The 22,746-nt window shown below is 41.5% G+C and overlaps 2 protein-coding genes across 2 annotated transcripts in view; one reads left to right on the plus strand and one right to left on the minus strand.

Moving 5' to 3' along the window:
• Positions 1 to 22,746, minus strand: part of LOC311038678 (NACHT, LRR and PYD domains-containing protein 12-like) — a gene marked incomplete at both ends in the record, with an annotated part of 279,561 nt that overhangs the window by 94,928 nt on the left and 161,887 nt on the right. The window lies entirely within an intron of this gene.
• LOC311039065 (zinc finger RNA-binding protein-like) lies at positions 1,483 to 22,663 on the plus strand (the record flags this gene model as incomplete). Its single annotated transcript, XM_084048707.1, has 11 exons — positions 1,483 to 1,681; positions 2,700 to 2,941; positions 3,278 to 3,492; positions 14,628 to 14,715; positions 15,052 to 15,261; positions 17,090 to 17,312; positions 19,142 to 19,326; positions 19,867 to 19,990; positions 20,956 to 21,034; positions 21,672 to 21,756; positions 22,460 to 22,663. The coding sequence occupies 11 exons, from the start codon at positions 1,483 to 1,485 to the stop codon at positions 22,661 to 22,663; spliced, it is 1,854 nt and encodes a 617-aa protein (XP_083904833.1).

Genomic DNA, 22,746 nt, shown 5'->3' on the forward strand with positions numbered 1-22,746 from the left:
AGTAAAAAGTACCAATACTGCAATATAAAAATACAGCTGTTACAAGTAAAAGTCCAGAATTCAAAATTGACTTGAGTAAAAGTACAACAGTATTGGCATCAGAATGTACTTAAAGTATCAAAAGTAAAAGTACTAAATATTTGAAAATAGCAGATCTACAAGCTCACAACACGTCGCAGCGTTGTGAGCTTGTAGATCTGCTATTTTCAAATAGACTATGTATAAAATAAGGCTAAAGTGGTTCAGGTATGTTTTATAATATAATAATGTATATCTTAAAAGTAACTAGTAACTAAAGTGTTCAAATAATTGTAGTGGAGTAAAAGTACAATATTTGCCTCTGAGATGTAGTGGAGTAGAAGTAAAAGTATTGTAAATTGGAAATTGACATGCATTAGAGGCTACAGACCCCCATTTAATGGCATTTCTATCACTTGGACCGCAATTTATATTGTAAAATCTATGTCAATTTAACACTCTCAGAGTTACAGACCCATAAGGGTCCATTTGGTGCCTAAGCTATCATTTAGCTGGGGACCCCCTGGAACTCCCTCAATGACCCCTGGGGGTCCCCGGACCCCACTTTGAGAACCAATGTGTTAGAGCAGTGGTTCCCAAACCTTTTAGCTCGAGACCCCAAATAAATCTTATGTCTCCCCGTGACCCAAACTAGTGAAAATAGCCGATCTACAAGCTCACAAGATGCGACATGTTGCGAGCTTGTAGATCTGCTATTTTCACAAATTCTTAAAAGTACTTTTCCCCCTCTAATTAATGGATTTTTAAATGTATTTGTATGCTTTCGAAAACAAGTTTTTTTGTTGGGAATGTTTTGATAATCTTTTGAAATAATAAAAAAAATGAGGAAGTTAGGAAACACAAAATAAACATATTTACTCGCGTGACCCATGGTGAATGGTCATGGTGAAGAAAAGTCCTCCTAGAGTTGTCATCTCCAGTTTGGTGTGCATTAGGCCAGTGGTGCTCAAACTTTTTTGAATTTCAATGACCCCTCATAACTCTGAGAGTGTACAAATGGAACCAAATGGACCCGTACGGGTCCATTTGGTTCCATTTGCACACTCTCAAAAGTTCCAGACCTGTACGTGTCCATTTGGAACCACCTCAAGGAACACTGCATTAGGGTCCATTTGCTTCCATTTGTACAAAAAAAGGTCAATCTATAAGTGTGGTTCTCACAACGCTTGTATACTCGGCTACTTTTGAAAATGTTTCACAATGACCCGACCACAACAAACATTTATTTCTTAAAACATCAAAGAGTCACGGCACACTCATGGCTGCTGATGCCAAACCAGTTTATTAAGGACAAGATAACAACAAAAACATGTGTTGTTTATATCCCACATGGTTTTTGGATAATGGATATGTTTTGTGTTTTGTGCAACCTTTAAAAAAAAAAGTCATCGTTTTGTACTATTCTCTATTTCCCCACATAGCCCCCAAACCAGCGTACACGCAATGTCTGACGCCGTACACCCAGACCCAGCAGACGCGCCAGGTGACTGCCTTCAAACCGGCCACGCCCAGCCAGGCCACCTCCACCTTCTCCATCTGCCCGGTGTCGTCCACCGTGCAGCCCGTACCCTCTGCTGGAGCGTCCGTTGTGCCGTCGTACTCCCAGAGTTGACCTACAGCACCAACGCTGTCACATATTCTGGTAAGGAAATGCCCGGCCCGTCACCCACACATACAAGTTACCCACACGCTAAACCCAAACGTAGTCGAGCAATATAGTAGAATGTGAGCTGCAGAAAAACATTTAATTGATCTGGGTGCCATCGTTATAATAACCCATTAAAACCGGGAAAGCATCTGTCATTTTAGATTTTAGCTGTATAGCAAAACACGTTTTAAGAACACTTAAAAGATCTCTCAATAAATGTTCAAAAATAGCAGATGTACAATCTCACAGTCATCACTTCGTGCCGCGCTGCGAGCTTGTACATCTGCTATTTTTGAATCATTTGAATAGATGCAACGTGTTCATTACTTTGCAACGTTCCCCATACATAGGCTGTCGCTCGTATTCGCTTGCGCAAAATTCACTTCAGTGGAAACATAATTATTCAACGTACGCGAGTTGTGTCGCATCGGGCGTAGATGCAGAATCTTGTCACTCAAAACACAGTTTAGCAAGACTGCACATTTTAGAATGGAGGAGGAAGCCAAAAGTTCCCATTGTTAAACACTGACGCATTTGATTTCTTTCTGAGATGCTGTGGATTGTAGACTTAGAATACGCTCTATGCACAGCAGCCATATTATCACTTCTTTCATAGGTGTTAGTTACCAATGATACTAATGAAGGCTCTGTTCCATTTAGTGTAGCACAGTGGTTTCCCACGACCCCCATAACTCTGAGAGTGTACACATTTACATACATTTGTACACTCTCAGAGTTACACACCTGCAAGGGGCCATTTGGAAGCCCATGAGGGTCCCTGGACCCCAACTGTAAACCCACAGAGTGTTTCTTGTGAGCCAACATGCACAATATCAGCACCCTGACTCTGTTTGACCAGAATGGAACAGAGCCTTCATTATTTAGTATCATTGGTAACACCTGTGAATGTCTTCCTAATATGGCTGCTGTGAATAGAGCCTATTGGTATCTTTAGAAAATATATTTTATTGAAATGCATTTCTTCATCACTGCCCCTATTCCTGCTCCATAGGTACGTCTTACTCGGGCTACGAGGCTGCCGTGTACTCTGCTGCCTCCACATATTACCAGCAGCAACAGCAGCAGCAACAGAAGCAGGCGGTGGCCGCGGTAGCCGCTACAGCAGCGTGGACGGGCAGCACCTTCACCAAGAAGCCGCCCTTCCAGAGCAAGCAGCTCAGGCCTAAGCAGCCGCCCAAACCCCCTCAGATCCACTACTGTGACGTGTGTAAGATCAGCTGTGCAGGCCCGCAGGTGAGCACACTCACACTTGTCTCTGTAGTCCTTGGTCTTTGAAGCCTAAAGACTGGTGGGGATCACTTTGAACCTCGCCTCCCTATTTTGGGCATGTTGTTATAGACCAAAAACAAACCTGATCTACAAGCTTGTTTGAGTACCTTGAAAAGCTGTATATCAATTCTACATTTACACTGATCAAATTAGTTTAACAAACTTTGCAGGTTTGTCCGACTTAATACGTGATTAGATTTTATGCTGAAACGCCATGCTTGGCTTGCATTATACGTCCTACATTTGAAGCAAATGGTGTCTCAAATGAAGGAATAGTAACCCCCCTTCCTCTCCAACCAGACATACAAGGAGCACCTGGAGGGCCAGAAGCACAAGAAGAAGGAAGCGGCTCTCAAGGTGTCTCAGAGCAGCAGTAGCAGCAGCAGCAGTGGAGGAACCAGCAGCTCTGCCCGCGGCGTCCAGAACCAGCTCCGCTGTGAGCTGTGTGACGTCTCCTGCACCGGAGCCGACGCTTACGCCGCTCATATCCGTGGGGCCAAGCATCAGAAGGTAATGTATTTATTTTATGCTACCATGTATTACCATCATGTGTCACTTGCTCGCATAGATCAGTTCTTTTTGACCCCCGGTTCAAATATTATTTTGGCGGCCCCCCCAGTAAAAATATGATTATTTTGGGGGGGTCGCAGCCTCAAAAGGTTGAGAACCAGTGTATTATGATATAATGTACTCACACACACTTTCTTTTACACATAGCTTAAAATTTGCCACATTTTGTTTAATGTTCAGATAATTTGAATGTAGCTATAAGTATAACCCTTGGAGATAAACCCTAACCCTAACCCACAATACAAGGTCTACTAAACTACCTAACCTAACCTTACCTAAACCCTAACCCTAACCCACAATACAAGGTCTACTAAACTACCTAACATTACCTAAACCCTAACCCACAATACAAGGTCTACTAAACTACCTAACCTAACCTAAACCCTAACCCTAACCCACAATACAAGGTCTACTAAACTACCTAACCTAACCTTACCTAAACCCTAACCCTAACCCACAATACAAGGTCTACTAAACTACCTAACCTAACCTAAACCCTAACCCTGACCCACAATACAAGGTCTACTAAACTACCTAACCTTACCTTACCTAAACCCTAACCCTAACCCACAATACAAGGTCTACTAAACTACCTAACCTAACCTTACCTAAACCCTAACCCTAACCCACAATACAAGGTCTACTAAACTACCTAACATTACCTAAACCCTAACCCACAATACAAGGTCTACTAAACTACCTAACCTAACCTAAACCCTAACCCTAACCCACAATACAAAGTCTACTAAACTACCTAACCTAACCTTACCTAAACCCTAACCCTAACCCACAATACAAGGTCTACTAAACTACCTAACCTAACCTAAACCCTAACCCTGACCCACAATACAAGGTCTACTAAACTACCTAACCTTACCTTACCTAAACCCTAACCCTAACCCACAATACAAGGTCTACTAAACTACCTAACCTAACCTTACCTAAACGCTAACCCACAATACAAGGTCTACTAAACTACCTAACCTTACCTTTACCTAAACCCTAACCCACAATACAAGGTCTACTAAACTACCTAACCTAACCTTACCTAAACCCTAACCCACAATACAAGGTCTACTAAACTACCTAACCTTACCTTACCTAAACCCTAACCCACAATACAAGGTCTACTAAACTACCTAACCTTACCTTACCTAAACCCTAACCCACAATACAAGGTCTACTAAACTACCTAACCTTACCTTACCTAAACCCTAACCCACAATACAAGGTCTACTAAACTACCTAACCTTACCTTACCTAAACCCTAACCCACAATACAAGCTCTACTAAACTACCTAACCTTACTTTACCTAAACCCTAACCCACAATACAAGCTCTACTAAACTACCTAACCTTACTTTACCTAAACCCTAACCCACAATACAAGCTCTACTAAACTACCTAACCTTACCTTACCTAAACCCTAACCCACAATACAAGTTCTACTAAACTACCTAACCTTACTTTACCTAAACCCTAACCCACAATACAAGGTCTACTAAACTACCTAACCTTACCTTACCTAAACCCTAACCCACAATACAAGCTCTACTAAACTACCTAACCTAACCTTACCTAAACCCTAACCCACAATACAAGGTCTACTAAACTACCTAACCTTACCTTACCTAAACCCTAACCCACAATACAAGGTCTACTTAACTACCCAACCTAACCTTACCTAAACCCTAACCCTAACCCACAATACAAGGTCTACTAAACTACCTTACCTAAACCCTAACCCTAACCCACAATACAAGGTCTACTAAACTACCTAACCTAACCTAAACCCTAACCCTAACCCACAATACAAGGTCTACTAAACTACCTAACCTAACCTTACCTAAACCCTAACCCACAATACAAGGTCTACTAAACTACCTAACCTAACCTTACCTAAACCCTAACCCACAATACAAGGTCTACTAAACTACCTAACCTACCTAAACCCTAACCCACAATACAAGGTCTACTAAACTACCTAACCTTACCTTACCTAAACCCTAACCCACAATACAAGGTCTACTAAACTACATAACCTTACCTTACCTAAACCCTAACCCACAATACAAGGTCTACTAAACTACCTAACCTAACCTTACCTAAACCCTAACCCACAATACAAGGTCTACTAAACTACCTAACCTAACCTTACCTAAACCCTAACCCTAACCCACAATACAAGGTCTACTAAACTACCTAACCTTACCTAAACCCTAACCCACAATACAAGGTCTACTAAACTACCTAACCTTACCTAAACCCTAACCCATAATACAAGGTCTACTAAACTACCTAACCTTACCTTACCTAAACCCTAACCCACAATACAATGTCTACTAAACTACCTAACCTAACCTTACCTAAACCCTAACCCTAACCCACAATACAAGGTCTACTAAACTACCTAACCTTACCTTACCTAAACCCTAACCCACAATACAAGGTCTACTAAACCACCTAACCTTACCTTACCTAAACCCTAACCCACAATACAAGGTCTACTAAACTACCTAACCTACCTAAACCCTAACCCACAATACAAGGTCTACTAAACTACCTAACCTTACCTTACCTAAACCCTAACCCACAATACAAGGTCTACTAAACTACCTAACCTTACCTTACCTAAACCCTAACCCACAATACAAGGTCTACTAAACTACCTAACCTAACCTTACCTAAACCCTAACCCTAACCCACAATACAAGGTCTACTAAACTACCTAACCTAACCTTACCTAAACCCTAACCCATAATACAAGGTCTACTAAACTACCTAACCTTACCTTACCTAAACCCTAACCCACAATACAATGTCTACTAAACTACCTAACCTAACCTTACCTAAACCCTAACCCTAACCCACAATACAAGGTCTACTAAACTACCTAACCTTACCTTACCTAAACCCTAACCCACAATACAAGGTCTACTAAACTACCTAACCTAACCTTACCTAAACCCTAACCCACAATACAAGGTCTACTAAACCACCTAACCTTACCTTACCTAAACCCTAACCCACAATACAAGGTCTACTAAACTACCTAACCTTACCTTACCTAAACCCTAACCCACAATACAAGGTCTACTAAACTACCTAACCTTACCTTACCTAAACCCTAACCCACAATACAAGGTCTACTAAACTACCTAACCTTACCTTACCTAAACCCTAACCCACAATACAAGGTCTACTAAACTACCTAACCTAACCTTACCTAAACCCTAACCCACAATACAAGGTCTACTAAACGACCTAACCTTACCTAAACCTTAACCCACAATACAAGGTCTACTAAACTACCTAACCTAACCTTACCTAAACCCTAACCCACAATACAAGGTCTACTAAACTACCTAACCTAACCTTACCTAAACCCTAACCCACAATACAAGGTCTGCTAAACTACCTAACCTTACCTTACCTAAACCCTAACCCACAATACAAGGTCTACTAAACTACCTAACCTTACCTTACCTAAACCCTAACCCACAATACAAGGTCTACTAAACTACCTAACCTTACCTTACCTAAACCCTAACCCACAATACAAGGTCTACTAAACTACCTAACCTTACCTTACCTAAACCCTAACCCACAATACAAGGTCTACTAAACTACCTAACCTTACCTTACCTAAACCCTAACCCACAATACAAGCTCTACTAAACTACCTAACCTAACCTTACCTAAACCCTAACCCACAATACAAGGTCTACTAAACTACCTAACCTTACCTTACCTAAACCCTAACCCACAATACAAGGTCTACTAAACTACCTAACCTTACCTTACCTAAACCCACAATACAAGGTCTACTAAACTACCTAACCTAACCTTACCTAAACCCTAACCCACAATACAAGGTCTACTAAACTACCTAACCTTACCTTACCTAAACCCTAACCCACAATACAAGGTCTACTAAACTACCTAACCTTACCTTACCTAAACCCTAACCCACAATACAAGGTCTACTAAACTACCTAACCTTACCTTACCTAAACCCTAACCCACAATACAAGCTCTACTAAACTACCCAGCCTAACCTTACCTAAACCCTAACCCACAATACAAGGTCTACTAAACTACCTAACCTTACCTTACCTAAACCCTAACCCACAATACAAGGTCTACTAAACTACCTAACCTTACCTTACCTAAACCCTAACCCACAATACAAGGTCTACTAAACTACCTAACCTAACCTTACCTAAACCCTAACCCACAATACAAGGTCTACTAAACTACCTAACCTTACCTTACCTAAACCCACAATACAAGGTCTACTAAACTACCTAACCTAACCTTACCTAAACCCTAACCCACAATACAAGGTCTACTAAACTACCTAACCTTACCTTACCTAAACCCTAACCCACAATACAAGGTCTACTAAACTACCTAACCTAACCTTACCTAAACCCTAACCCACAATACAAGGTCTACTAAACTACCTAACCTAACCTTACCTAAACCCTAACCCACAATACAAGGTCTACTAAACTACCTAACCTTACCTTACCTAAACCCTAACCCACAATACAAGGTCTACTAAACCACCTAACCTTACCTTACCTAAACCCTAACCCACAATACAAGGTCTACTAAACTACCTAACCTTACCTTACCTAAACCCTAACCCACAATACAAGGTCTACTAAACTACCTAACCTTACCTTACCTAAATCATAACCCACAATACAAGGTCTACTAAACTACCTAACCTTACCTTACCTAAACCCTAACCCACAATACAAGCTCTACTAAACTACCTAACCTAACCTTACCTAAACCCTAACCCACAATACAAGGTCTACTAAACTACCTAACCTTACCTTACCTAAACCCTAACCCACAATACAAGGTCTACTAAACTACCTAACCTTACCTAAACCCTAACCCTAACCCACAATACAAGGTCTACTAAACTACCTAACCTTACCTTACCTAAACCCTAACCCACAATACAAGGTCTACTAAACTACCTAACCTTACCTTACCTAAACCCTAACCCACAATACGAGGTCTACTAAACTACCTAACCTTACCTTACCTAAACCCTAACCCACAATACAAGGTCTACTAAACTACCTAACCTAACCTTACCTAAACCCTAACCCTAACCCACAATACAAGGTCTACTAAACTACCTAACCTTACCTTACCTAAACCCTAACCCACAATACAAGGTCTACTAAACTACCTAACCTTACCTTACCTAAACCCTAACCCACAATACAAGGTCTACTAAACTACCTAACCTTACCTTACCTAAACCCTAACCCACAATACAAGCTCTACTAAACTACCTAACCTAACCTTACCTAAACCCTAACCCACAATACAAGGTCTACTAAACTACCTAACCTTACCTTACCTAAACCCTAACCCACAATACAAGGTCTACTAAACTACCTAACCTTACCTTACCTAAACCCTAACCCACAATACAAGGTCTACTAAACTACCTAACCTTACCTTACCTAAACCCTAACCCACAATACAAGGTCTACTAAACTACCTAACCTTACCTTACCTAAACCCTAACCCACAATACGAGGTCTACTAAACTACCTAACCTTACCTTACCTAAACCCTAACCCACAATACAAGGTCTACTAAACTACCTAACCTAACCTTACCTAAACCCTAACCCTAACCCACAATACAAGGTCTACTAAACTACCTAACCTTACCTTACCTAAACCCTAACCCACAATACAAGGTCTACTAAACTACCTAACCTTACCTTACCTAAACCCTAACCCACAATACAAGGTCTACTAAACTACCTAACCTTACCTTACCTAAACCCTAACCCACAATACAAGGTCTACTAAACTACCTAACCTTACCTTACCTAAACCCTAACCCACAATACGAGGTCTACTAAACTACCTAACCTTACCTTACCTAAACCCTAACCCACAATACAAGGTCTACTAAACTACCTAACCTAACCTTACCTAAACCCTAACCCTAACCCACAATACAAGGTCTACTAAACTACCTAACCTAACCTTACCTAAACCCTAACCCACAATACAAGGTCTACTAAACTACCTAACCTTACCTTACCTAAACCCTAACCCACAATACAAGGTCTACTAAACTACCTAACCTTACCTTACCTAAACCCTAACCCACAATACAAGGTCTACTAAACTACCTAACCTTACCTTACCTAAACCCTAACCCACAATACAAGGTCTACTAAACTACCTAACCTTACCTTACCTAAACCCTAACCCACAATACGAGGTCTACTAAACTACCTAACCTTACCTTACCTAAACCCTAACCCACAATACAAGGTCTACTAAACTACCTAACCTAACCTTACCTAAACCCTAACCCTAACCCACAATACAAGGTCTACTAAACTACCTAACCTTACCTTACCTAAACCCTAACCCACAATACAAGGTCTACTAAACTACCTAACCTTACCTTACCTAAACCCTAACCCACAATACAAGGTCTACTAAACTACCTAACCTAACCTTACCTAAACCCTAACCCTAACCCACAATACAAGGTCTACTAAACTACCTAACCTTACCTTACCTAAACCCTAACCCACAATACAAGGTCTACTAAACTACCTAACCTTACCTTACCTAAACCCTAACCCACAATACAAGGTCTACTAAACTACCTAACCTTACCTTACCTAAACCCTAACCCACAATACAAGGTCTACTAAACTACCTAACCTTACCTTACCTTACCTAAACCCTAACCCACAATACAAGGTCTACTAAACTACCTAACCTTACCTTACCTAAACCCTAACCCATAATACAAGGTCTACTAAACTACCTAACCTTACCTTACCTAAACCCTAACCCACAATACAAGGTCTACTAAACTACCTAACCTTACCTTACCTTACCTAAACCCTAACCCACAATACAAGGTCTACTAAACTACCTAACCTTACCTTACCTAAACCCTAACCCACAATACAAGGTCTACTAAACTACCTAACCTTACCTTACCTTACCTAAACCCTAACCCACAATACAAGGTCTACTAAACTACCTAACCTTACCTTACCTAAACCCTAACCCACAATACAAGGTCTACTAAACTACCTAACCTTACCTTACCTAAACCCTAACCCATAATACAAGGTCTACTAAACGACCTAACCTTACCTTACCTAAACCCTAACCCACAATACAAGGTCTACTAAACGACCTAACCTTACCTAAACCCTAACCCACAATACAAGGTCTACTAAACTACCTAACCTTACCTTACCTAAACCCTAACCCACAATACAAGGTCTACTAAACTACCTAACCTTACCTTACCTAAACCCTAACCCACAATGCAAGGTCTACTAAACTACCTAACCTTACCTTACCTAAACCCTAACCCACAATACAAGGTCTACTAAACTACCTAACCTTACCTTACCTAAACCCTAACCCACAATACAAGGTCTACTAAACTACCTAACCTTACCTTACCTAAACCCTAACCCACAATGCAAGGTCTACTAAACTACCTAACCTTACCTTACCTAAACCCTAACCCACAATACAAGGTCTACTAAACTACCTAACCTTACCTTACCTAAACCCTAACCCACAATACAAGGTCTACTAAACTACCTAACCTTACCTTACCTAAACCCTAACCCACAATACAAGGTCTACTAAACTACCTAACCTTACCTTACCTAAACCCTAACCCACAATACAAGGTCTACTAAACTACCTAACCTTACCTTACCTAAACCCTAACCCACAATACAAGCTCTACTAAACTACCTAACCTAACCTTACCTAAACCCTAACCCACAATACAAGGTCTACTAAACTACCTAACCTTACCTTACCTAAACCCTAACCCACAATACAAGGTCTACTAAACTACCTAACCTTACCTTACCTAAACCCTAACCCACAATACAAGGTCTACTAAACTACCTAACCTTACCTTACCTAAACCCTAACCCACAATACAAGGTCTACTAAACTACCTAACCTTACCTTACCTAAACCTTAACCCACAATACAAGGTCTACTAAACTACCTAACCTAACCTTACCTAAACCCTAACCCACAATACAAGGTCTACTAAACTACCTAACCTTACCTTACCTTACCTAAACCCTAACCCACAATACAAGGTCTACTAAACTACCTAACCTAACCTTACCTAAACCCTAACCCACAATACAAGGTCTACTAAACTACCTAACCTTACCTTACCTAAACCCTAACCCACAATACAAGGTCTACTAAACTACCTAACCTTACCTTACCTAAACCCTAACCCACAATACAAGCTCTACTAAACTACCTAACCTAACCTTACCTAAACCCTAACCCACAATACAAGGTCTACTAAACTACCTAACCTTACCTTACCTAAACCCTAACCCACAATACAAGGTCTACTAAACTACCTAACCTTACCTTACCTAAACCCTAACCCATAATACAAGGTCTACTAAACTACCTAACCTTACCTTACCTAAACCCTAACCCACAATACAAGGTCTACTAAACTACCTAACCTTACCTTACCTTACCTAAACCCTAACCCACAATACTAGGTCTACTAAACTACCTAACCTTACCTTACCTAAACCCTAACCCACAATACAAGGTCTACTAAACTACCTAACCTTACCTTACCTTACCTAAACCCTAACCCACAATACAAGGTCTACTAAACTACCTAACCTTACCTTACCTAAACCCTAACCCACAATACAAGGTCTACTAAACTACCTAACCTTACCTTACCTAAACCCTAACCCATAATACAAGGTCTACTAAACGACCTAACCTTACCTTACCTAAACCCTAACCCACAATACAAGGTCTACTAAACGACCTAACCTTACCTAAACCCTAACCCACAATACAAGGTCTACTAAACTACCTAACCTTACCTTACCTAAACCCTAACCCACAATACAAGGTCTACTAAACTACCTAACCTTACCTTACCTAAACCCTAACCCACAATGCAAGGTCTACTAAACTACCTAACCTTACCTTACCTAAACCCTAACCCACAATACAAGGTCTACTAAACTACCTAACCTTACCTTACCTAAACCCTAACCCACAATACAAGGTCTACTAAACTACCTAACCTTACCTTACCTAAACCCTAACCCACAATGCAAGGTCTACTAAACTACCTAACCTTACCTTACCTAAACCCTAACCCACAATACAAGGTCTACTAAACTACCTAACCTTACCTTACCTAAACCCTAACCCACAATACAAGGTCTACTAAACTACCTAACCTTACCTTACCTAAACCCTAACCCACAATACAAGGTCTACTAAACTACCTAACCTTACCTTACCTAAACCCTAACCCACAATACAAGGTCTACTAAACTACCTAACCTTACCTTACCTAAACCCTAACCCACAATACAAGCTCTACTAAACTACCTAACCTAACCTTACCTAAACCCTAACCCACAATACAAGGTCTACTAAACTACCTAACCTTACCTTACCTAAACCCTAACCCACAATACAAGGTCTACTAAACTACCTAACCTTACCTTACCTAAACCCTAACCCACAATACAAGGTCTACTAAACTACCTAACCTTACCTTACCTAAACCCTAACCCACAATACAAGGTCTACTAAACTACCTAACCTTACCTTACCTAAACCTTAACCCACAATACAAGGTCTACTAAACTACCTAACCTAACCTTACCTAAACCCTAACCCACAATACAAGGTCTACTAAACTACCTAACCTTACCTTACCTAAACCCTAACCCACAATACAAGGTCTACTAAACTACCTAACCTTACCTTACCTAAACCCTAACCCACAATACAAGCTCTACTAAACTACCTAACCTAACCTTACCTAAACCCTAACCCACAATACAAGGTCTACTAAACTACCTAACCTTACCTTACCTAAACCCTAACCCACAATACAAGGTCTACTAAACTACCTAACCTTACCTTACCTAAACCCTAACCCACAATACAAGGTCTACTAAACTACCTAACCTTACCTTACCTAAACCCTAACCCACAATACAAGGTCTACTAAACTACCTAACCTTACCTTACCTAAACCTTAACCCACAATACAAGGTCTACTAAACTACCTAACCTAACCTTACCTAAACCCTAACCCACAATACAAGGTCTACTAAACTACCTAACCTTACCTTACCTTACCTAAACCCTAACCCACAATACAAGGTCTACTAAACTACCTAACCTAACCTTACCTAAACCCTAACCCACAATACAAGGTCTACTAAACTACCTAACCTTACCTTACCTTACCTAAACCCTAACCCACAATACAAGGTCTACTAAACTACCTAACCTAACCTTACCTAAACCCTAACCCACAATACAAGGTCTACTAAACTACCTACCTAAACCCTAACCCACAATGCAAGGTCTACTAAACTACCTAACCTTACCTTACCTAAACCCTAACCCACAATACAAGGTCTACTAAACTACCTAACCTTACCTTACCTAAACCCTAACCCACAATACAAGGTCTACTAAACTACCTAACCTTACCTTACCTAAACCCTAACCCACAATACAAGGTCTACTAAACTACCTAACCTTACCTTACCTAAACCCTAACCCACAATACAAGGTCTACTAAACTACCTAACCTTACCTTACCTAAACCCTAACCCACAATACAAGGTCTACTAAACTACCTAACCTTACCTTACCTAAACCCTAACCCACAATACAAGGTCTACTAAACTACCTAACCTTACCTTACCTAAACCCTAACCCACAATACAAGGTATACTAAACTACCTAACCTTACCTTACCTAAACCCTAACCCACAATACGAGGTCTACTAAACTACCTAACCTTACCTTACCTAAACCCTAACCCACAATACAAGGTCTACTAAACTACCTAACCTAACCTTACCTAAACCCTAACCCTAACCCACAATACAAGGTCTACTAAACTACCTAACCTTACCTTACCTAAACCCTAACCCACAATACAAGGTATACTAAACTACCTAACCTTACCTTACCTAAACCCTAACCCACAATACAAGGTCTACTAAACTACCTAACCTTACCTTACCTAAACCCCCTCAGATCCACTACTGTGACGTGTGTAAGATCAGCTGTGCAGGCCCGCAGGTGAGCACACTCACACTTGTCTCTGTAGTCCTTGGTCTTTGAAGCCTAAAGACTGGTGGGGATCACTTTGAACCTCGCCTCCCTATTTTGGGCATGTTGTTATAGACCAAAAACAAACCTGATCTACAAGCTTGTTTGAGTACCTTGAAAAGCTGTATATCAATTCTACATTTACACTGATCAAATTAGTTTAACAAACTTTGCAGGTTTGTCCGACTTAATACATGATTAGATTTTATGCTTAAACGCCATGCTTGGCTTGCATTATACGTCCTACATTTGAAGCAAATGGTGTCTCAAATGAAGGAATAGTAACCCCCCTTCCTCTCCAACCAGACATACAAGGAGCACCTGGAGGGCCAGAAGCACAAGAAGAAGGAAGCGGCTCTCAAGGTGTCTCAGAGCAGCAGTAGCAGCAGCAGCAGTGGAGGAACCAGCAGCTCTGCCCGCGGCGTCCAGAACCAGCTCCGCTGTGAGCTGTGTGACGTCTCCTGCACCGGAGCCGACGCTTACGCCGCTCATATCCGTGGGGCCAAGCATCAGAAGGTAATGTATTTATTTTATGCTACCATGTATTACCATCATGTGTCACTTGCTCGCATAGATCAGTTCTTTTTGACCAGCGACACCATTTTACCTATGGATTAGGCTTAACCACGTAAGCACTAATTTGCACTTTGGGATATAAGCTCACAGCTTGTCTAATGAAGTTTTATACATCGACGATTTTTCAAAATTTGAGAACTTTGATAAACATGTTTTTTAAGTCTTTAAACCTTTGCCTATAAGGGCATGCCCAAAATGGGTAAGCCAGGATTAATGTGGTTAACTACATTAATCTACAATCTTTCAACGTGTCGTACTGTGAGATTGTAGATATTTGTAAAGGGGTAAAAAAGGAGGGGGCCCATTATAGACCCCTGGCTGACACCGATAAGCACATTATTTAGGAACATAATGGATTGTAAACGGTCACAAAAGATATTAACCCTCATTCAATATACACACGCCCACAACACATACAGGCAGGCTTACTGGACGTTGTGTATCTGTCTCTATACTGTGTATATTTGGCACAGATGTATGCATATATGACCGGTACGCAAGTTCTATGCTTGGTTCAGGTGTTTGGAAGGACAAAAAAAACAGAACATGTTTGCATATCTGGTTTAATAAAGACATAAGCCAATCCTTTTACAGCTTCATAAGTCATATGGGGAACATTAGCTTTGACGTGTTTTGGCAATTAAAGCAAAGATGTCAACATGTGTGTTCCCAAATATGAGATTTATGATATGAGAGCATTGGCCGTACTGACGCACACTGGAATGATTACCAACGTTTGTCTGTGACTGTGTTGTGGTATTAAATCATGCTGCAGTGTTTTTAGATCTTACCACAATACTGATATTCAGCACGATGTACAATTTAGTTTTTTTAAATTTCAATTGAAAAGAAAAGGGGCAATCCTTCTTGAAGGTAAAGCCTTTATTGAATAGCTATAATTTCATTTTTGAAAAAAAAAACATGTGTCCACCTACAGAACTCGGCCTTTATGAATTGAATACGCAGGACCACAATGGAAACAAGCCCTCAGGGATTTTTGTGTTATCCTTTTAGCATTATTGTGTAGGCCTTACTGTGCCTCTGTACTTTTTGCAAACTGCTGATAAAGAATTCAATCAATCAATGCCACACAGCAATTTGCATGATGCTCAAGCAATGGCTGAACATGGCTTTGCTATCATGCTGCCTAGGATGGCAAATAAACAGTGACATGTTGGATGGATGGATAGGCTTTTAGTTTAGTGGTGTTAGTTAACAAAATTCAGTGTCGTAAACATACATGTCGTTACAATACACAATGTCATTTAGAACATTGGTTCTCAAAGTGGGGTCCGGGGACCCCCAGGGGTCCTTGAGGGAGTTCCAGGGGGTCCCCAGCTAAATGATAGATTAGGCACCAAATGGACCCTTATGGGTCTGTAACTCTGAGAGTGTACAAATGGAACCAAATGGACGGTCCATTTGGTTCCATTTGTACACTCTCAGAGTTACATTGACATAGATTTTACAATATAAATTGCGGTCCAAGTGATAGAAATGCCATTAAATGGGGGTCCGTAGCCCTAATGCATGTCAAACTGGGGGTCCTTGAAGTTAAAATGGTTGATAATCACTGCTAGAGCCGTAAAAAATCTTCTCTTATGGGGGTCCCTGGTATATCTTTTGAAATGGGGGTCCGCGGGCTAATAAATGTCAATTTGGGGGTCCTTGGCATGAAAAAGTTTGAGAACCACTGATTCAGAAAAGGGTTTGAACAGCTGCTTTTTACAACAAACCCTCAAACGTGTTGCTCTGCTCCGTTCCCCAGGTGGTGAAGCTTCACACCAAGCTGGGGAAACCCATCCCTTCCACGGAGCCCAGCGTGGTCACCCAGACCTCCTCCTCCACCACGGCCTCCCCCAGTAAGACCCCCTCCTCTGGCCTGGGCAGCTCCAGCACCACCTCTTCGTCCCTGTCCATGGGCACCTCCTCCTCCAATGCTTCTGCCTCCCTCCACCCACAACTCCTCCTACCTGAAGCCGGTCAACATAGTGAGCGGTGGCGGGGGGGCGCTCGGCAACAGTCTGTCGTCTGCCAACTCCACCGCCCCCGTCAAGAAGGCCTCCGCCCCCAAGATCAACTCTGTCGGTCAGTAGGTCAGTAGGTCATTAGGTCAGTAGGTCCCCTTTGAATTTTGACGTCTCCTGGCGGTATTTGACAATGACTTCATTCTTCACCTTGTTGCCATTATGCTCTGTACTGTGTTTTTGCTGTATTCCTGTTTGATTAGTATAGCTCTGCATTTAACCAGTTCAACCACATGAATCCTAGCGTCCCTATTCGGGGCTCGTCGTAATAGGCAAACATTCAGTGAAAACAAAAAATCGTCTCACTACACGTCACGAGGCATTGTGTGAGCTTGTAGATCGGCAGAGATTGATGAGTGATAGAAAAGGACGGGGCCAATTACAGACCCCTTGCACACCCATCTAAGTATATAGGGTTTAAGTCATTGAACCCCTATGTACTTATCACACAATGAGTAAAGAAAACGACTTCCATTTTCATTTTAAAAATGATAAAACTTTTTTTTTTTTTTTTACAATTTGCTCCTATAATGACGTGCCCAAAATAGGGACACCAGGTTGAAAGTGGTTCAAACACTCATCACTAATAAAGAGTGAAGCTGGTTTCACAGAGCGTGCTTTGCACTCAAAGGCTACATGCCAATGTCTGGATAAGTCTCTGCCAACTTGTGTAGTGATGGACGGCGACCGGGCGTGCGTTTCCAAATCTGACATTTCTTGAAGTTCTGTGCCTTGTAGAATAACAAGTGTATAACCTAGTTTAACCCATTGAGACCTGAAGCCGATTCTACATGTCTCCTAAATCCCAACAGTTTTCTGAAAAACCTATGTTTCTATATCAGTGGTGCTCAAACTTTTTCATGTCAAGGACTCCCAAAATGATGTGTATTTGGCCACAGACCCCCATCAAAATATTTTGTTCCAGGGACCCCCCCAGAAGCAAAGATTTGAGTTAAAAATGTTCGCTTTAAAAATATATATATTCAAAGATTTGCACACATTTTCACGAATTTTCAAAAATAGCAGATCTACAAGCTCGTAGCGCGGCACTCGGTGCCGCGCTATGAGCTTGTATATCTGCTATTTTTGAATAGCCCAAAGTGTAAAATAATGCTTTTTAGCTCAAATCTAAAAATGACACAGTTCCAGGTCTTAATGGATTAACCATGCAGTCAAATGGCCAAAAGTTCACTCCTGGCCCTTGCAAATGGAAACGGTCATTGTTTTCCTTTTTTTTTTAATTATTGTGATTTATTGCATTTGTATGCTGTCCATTAGTCAAAGCATCTGTGGACTAGTGACTCCTCAGTAAAATGTAAAATGGAATGTCACAGTTTTAAGTAAACCAATACTAAGAATCTTTGAATGGGATTGTGTGTTAATAGTGATGTTTTGTTTGTTTTTGCATGATCAAAATTTTGATTTGCAAATTCTTATCGGTTAATCAATTCATTTTTTGTGTGTATTTACGATTAGAGGTTGGGTGTTCACTAATGTCTATGGTAAGTTTACGGTAACTTTTGATTGAAAAATAAGGCCCTGCTACAAATAATAACTTCTCTAGCTGTGGTCTTTTGGAGCAGTAAGGATGAAGTCATTAGTAGACACAATTTCGGGTTTTATCGTATTTGTTGGCTGTTCACTTCATCCAATGCCATCTGCAAACTCACAACACCTTGCATCGCCTATTTTCGCCACTAAATAGGCAATTTATGAAATATTGGAAGAGGGTTTGTGCCCAATAGCAATGGTCTGAGACTAAAGAACCCTACCTCCCCCTTCGCCCCTTGCAGGAGGAAACAAACTGCAGACCACGGTGAAAGCGGATGAGATGAAGGCGGCGGAGATATCCAAGCCAACGCCACCCTCCATGGCTGCCCCAGAGACCAAGAATGATATCTCTGATTGGCTGTCTGCGGCGGCGCTAGCTGCACTGCAGAACGACGTGCAGCCTGTTGGACACGACTACGTTGAAGAGGTATTCTGACAGTTCACTTGGGTGTTGCTTGCCAAAAATAACTGATCTACATGCTAACACGACACATTGTTAGCTTGTAGATCAGTTATTTTTGTGAGTATAAATTATATTGTGAAATTTTCCTTGGCAAAAAAGTATGCACAACTGCAGCAGCCCAAATAGGGAGACAGCTGTTTTTTGTTTAACAAACCCCACTGGCCATGAACCAGAGGGGAAGGCCAGTGCTGTGGATGTGGGGATGTAATCGTTCTATATTGCACTCCATCAAACACAAGTATAAAAGAGTTAAAATGAAGACTGGCTCTGAGTCTGCCGTACAATTGTATTTTTACGGCGTTGCTCGGCCATACCCTACCTGTCTATGAGAGGGTCTGTGTGTCACAAACCACAGGACCGATCAGTGCTAAACTTTGCAATTTGCATGCACGCTACACAGAATTAACTCCACATTGGAGCCATGCTGTTGGATCCTATAAGAGTTCAAGTTAAAACCCACTGCTATAGAGTGAATTGAACATTTTGTGTTACCCATCTCCTTAGGTCCGCAACGATGAAGGCAAAGTCATCCGCTTCCACTGCAAGCTGTGTGAATGCAGTTTCAACGATCCCAACGCGAAGGAGATGCATCTGAAGGGAAGGAGGCATCGACTGCAGTACAAGGTTGGTACATTTTCATAGGTGCAGGCACAAGTTTTATTATGCCTAATCTTATCTTTGGCTGATCAAAACTGATCTTCAAGTCATGTTTTAGCTGGGACAACGTTATAAACATGACAGGTTTTTAGAACGAAGCAAGTAATCTACACGACCCAGGACACTAGACTGAACTATTTTGAATGGTTAAACAATAAGTCATAAGTTGATCATGACGTCATCTGTCCTGACATATACCTGTGACATGCACACAGGTATATTTTTGTACTTTGAAATGATCTTTGTTTCTATACGCCCAATGTAAGTAAAAGAGAGAAAGTGTCTGAGGAAGAACTTTGTTGGTGTGTTGATCCTTCCGTATCTAATGTGAGCTTTTTACATTACACTTGCCACAAACATTTCTTGCTAATCACACTTGTTATGTCAACATTATTGCTAGATTCAGTGAGCCCCTCTGCAAGCAATTCCATTCCAATTTCCTTAAATATACTTGGCCACCAAATGTAGTGGCCTGTAGGACCAGACTGAGGAACTTGAAGGGGTCCTTGGGGGGGTTCCAGGGGGTCCCCAGCTTGATTGATTGCTAGGAACCAAATGGACCCGTAGTGGTCCATTTGGTTCCATTTACACACTCAGACTGATGCCTTGCCATGTAGATTGGGCTCCCAGAGATGAGAATCGTATGAAATGGGGGTCCGCGACCTCATGCAAAACAAACTGGGGGTCCTCAAAATGATAAAGGTTGATAATCACTGCGCAAAAATCTATGTACACGTGTTTCTTAATGGTTTGTATCTGTCTCTCTTTCTCTCCCATCCACCCCTGTCTCTCTGTCCAATGGATCCTCGCTGTCTCTCATTCTTTCTCTCTCTCTGACTCCTCTCTCTACGCCACTCTCTCTATCAACCCTATCTCCCTGTGTGTATCTTTCTCTCCCACCTCTACCGGGTTCCTCTCATCATGCTGTCCCTCCAGGTACAGACGGCGCGGCCTCCAGCTACCATGTCAAACAGTTGGAGGAGCAGAACGGCAGGCTGAAGGAGGCCGTGGTCAGGTCAGTCAAAATGTGTACATCTGTTTAAAAACAACAGCAGTTGACCCAAATGGTTTCCAATCAGGAATGACTTGACAACAGCATGATAGTCATAATAACCATTATCCACACAAGCAAGTGGTTTAAAAATAAACCACTTGACTTAAATGATATGTATGTGTCCTCTGCTGCCTCGGACACACGCACATTGTACTTTTACAATAACAAGACATAGTCTGGTTATGGCATTGCCTCCCTGTCAAATTGTAAGCAGAGTTGTACCGATACTTGTATCGGAAAAACTGCCGATACTGCCTAAAATGCTGGTATCTGTATTGGCGAGGATGCCATTCCGATACCACATAAATTACATGATATTTCATTCATATTTTGATTTCTTCAATTGATGTTGCATGACTGTTTTATACTCTTACTTGTACTATTTACCTGAGAGTGTACAAATGATATACTCTCAGACCTGTAAGGGTCTATTTGGAACCCCCTCAAGGAACCCAGATGGTCCCTGAACCCCACTTTGAGAACCACTGTCCTAGATTTGTTTAAATGAGATGCGCAAGTTATGGGGATCGGTAAGGGAAAAAATGGTATCGGTTACATCTCTAATTGTAAGTTGTTAACCCCCCTGTTATGTTCACAGGACGCGTGACCTGTCCTCGTCAGAGAAGCAGGAGCACGTGAAGCTGCAGAAGCAGACGGAGAAGAAGAACGTGGAGCTGGACACTGTGAGGAGCCAGAAGGAGAAACTCCAAGAGGACTAGCCGAGGCAACTATCGATGAGCTGAAAGAACAGGTACGGACAGTTGGAGCGAATCACTATCATTTTGAAGAGGGGGTACTGTCTTCCCCTGTATAGGATATGAACCACATGCTTAAAATGAAGATTATTTCATCTTTCATCTTTCATTTCATAAAAAGATGACTGCTAATGCTCTTTATCGTTAACACATCCACCGCCAAGGGATAATCTCATAATGTGCTCACCACTGCCAAGCTTTTATTGTTGTTTTTTGTTTTTTTCAAGTCGCCATAGGCCCCGTTAAAATCCTTTAGAATCCGCGATCCACTGTTTGTAAACATCGTCCACATGTCCCTTTGTGTACTCGTCGAGACCGCGTGTCAAAAGGAGCCGCGGGACGTTGAATGAAAGTGGTTAAATATTGTATTTGCTGATGCTGATATTGTCAAAAAAATAGAATGTTTAAAAGAACAAAAGCACAGCAAAAGAAACACAATACAAAGTGATGAAAAATTGTAAGAGGCAAACCATTTGGGTTAAACAGGTTTCCTTTGCAGATATGAATGTCATTCTGTCAAATTTGCAGATATTAGTGAATGGGATTGGGTGAAGTGACATTTAAATGGATATGGATAATTGTACCTGACTTTCAAACCATGTGCCTCTTGTAATGATTGTGTGTGTCACAGGTGGATGCTGCTCTGGGGTCAGAGGAGATGGTGGACACCCTGACGGAGAGGAACCTGGACCTGGAGGAGAAAGTCCGGGAGCTGAGAGAGACGGTCACTGACCTGGTCAGTGCACCTGTGTTCTTCACCCCGACTTGCATGCAATCAATCATGACGGTCGGTCCCCTCTTCTGTCCTCCCAACAGGAGGCCATTAATGACATGAACGACGAGCTCCAGGAGAAGGGCAGGGAGAGACTGAGATGGAGCTGAGAGAGCAGCTGGACATGAGCGGGGGAAAGGTCCGCG

This window comes from Gymnoscopelus microlampas, assembly GCF_963454915.1.
Source record: "Gymnoscopelus microlampas genome assembly, chromosome: 22".
Taxonomy (NCBI): domain Eukaryota; kingdom Metazoa; phylum Chordata; class Actinopteri; order Myctophiformes; family Myctophidae; genus Gymnoscopelus; species Gymnoscopelus microlampas.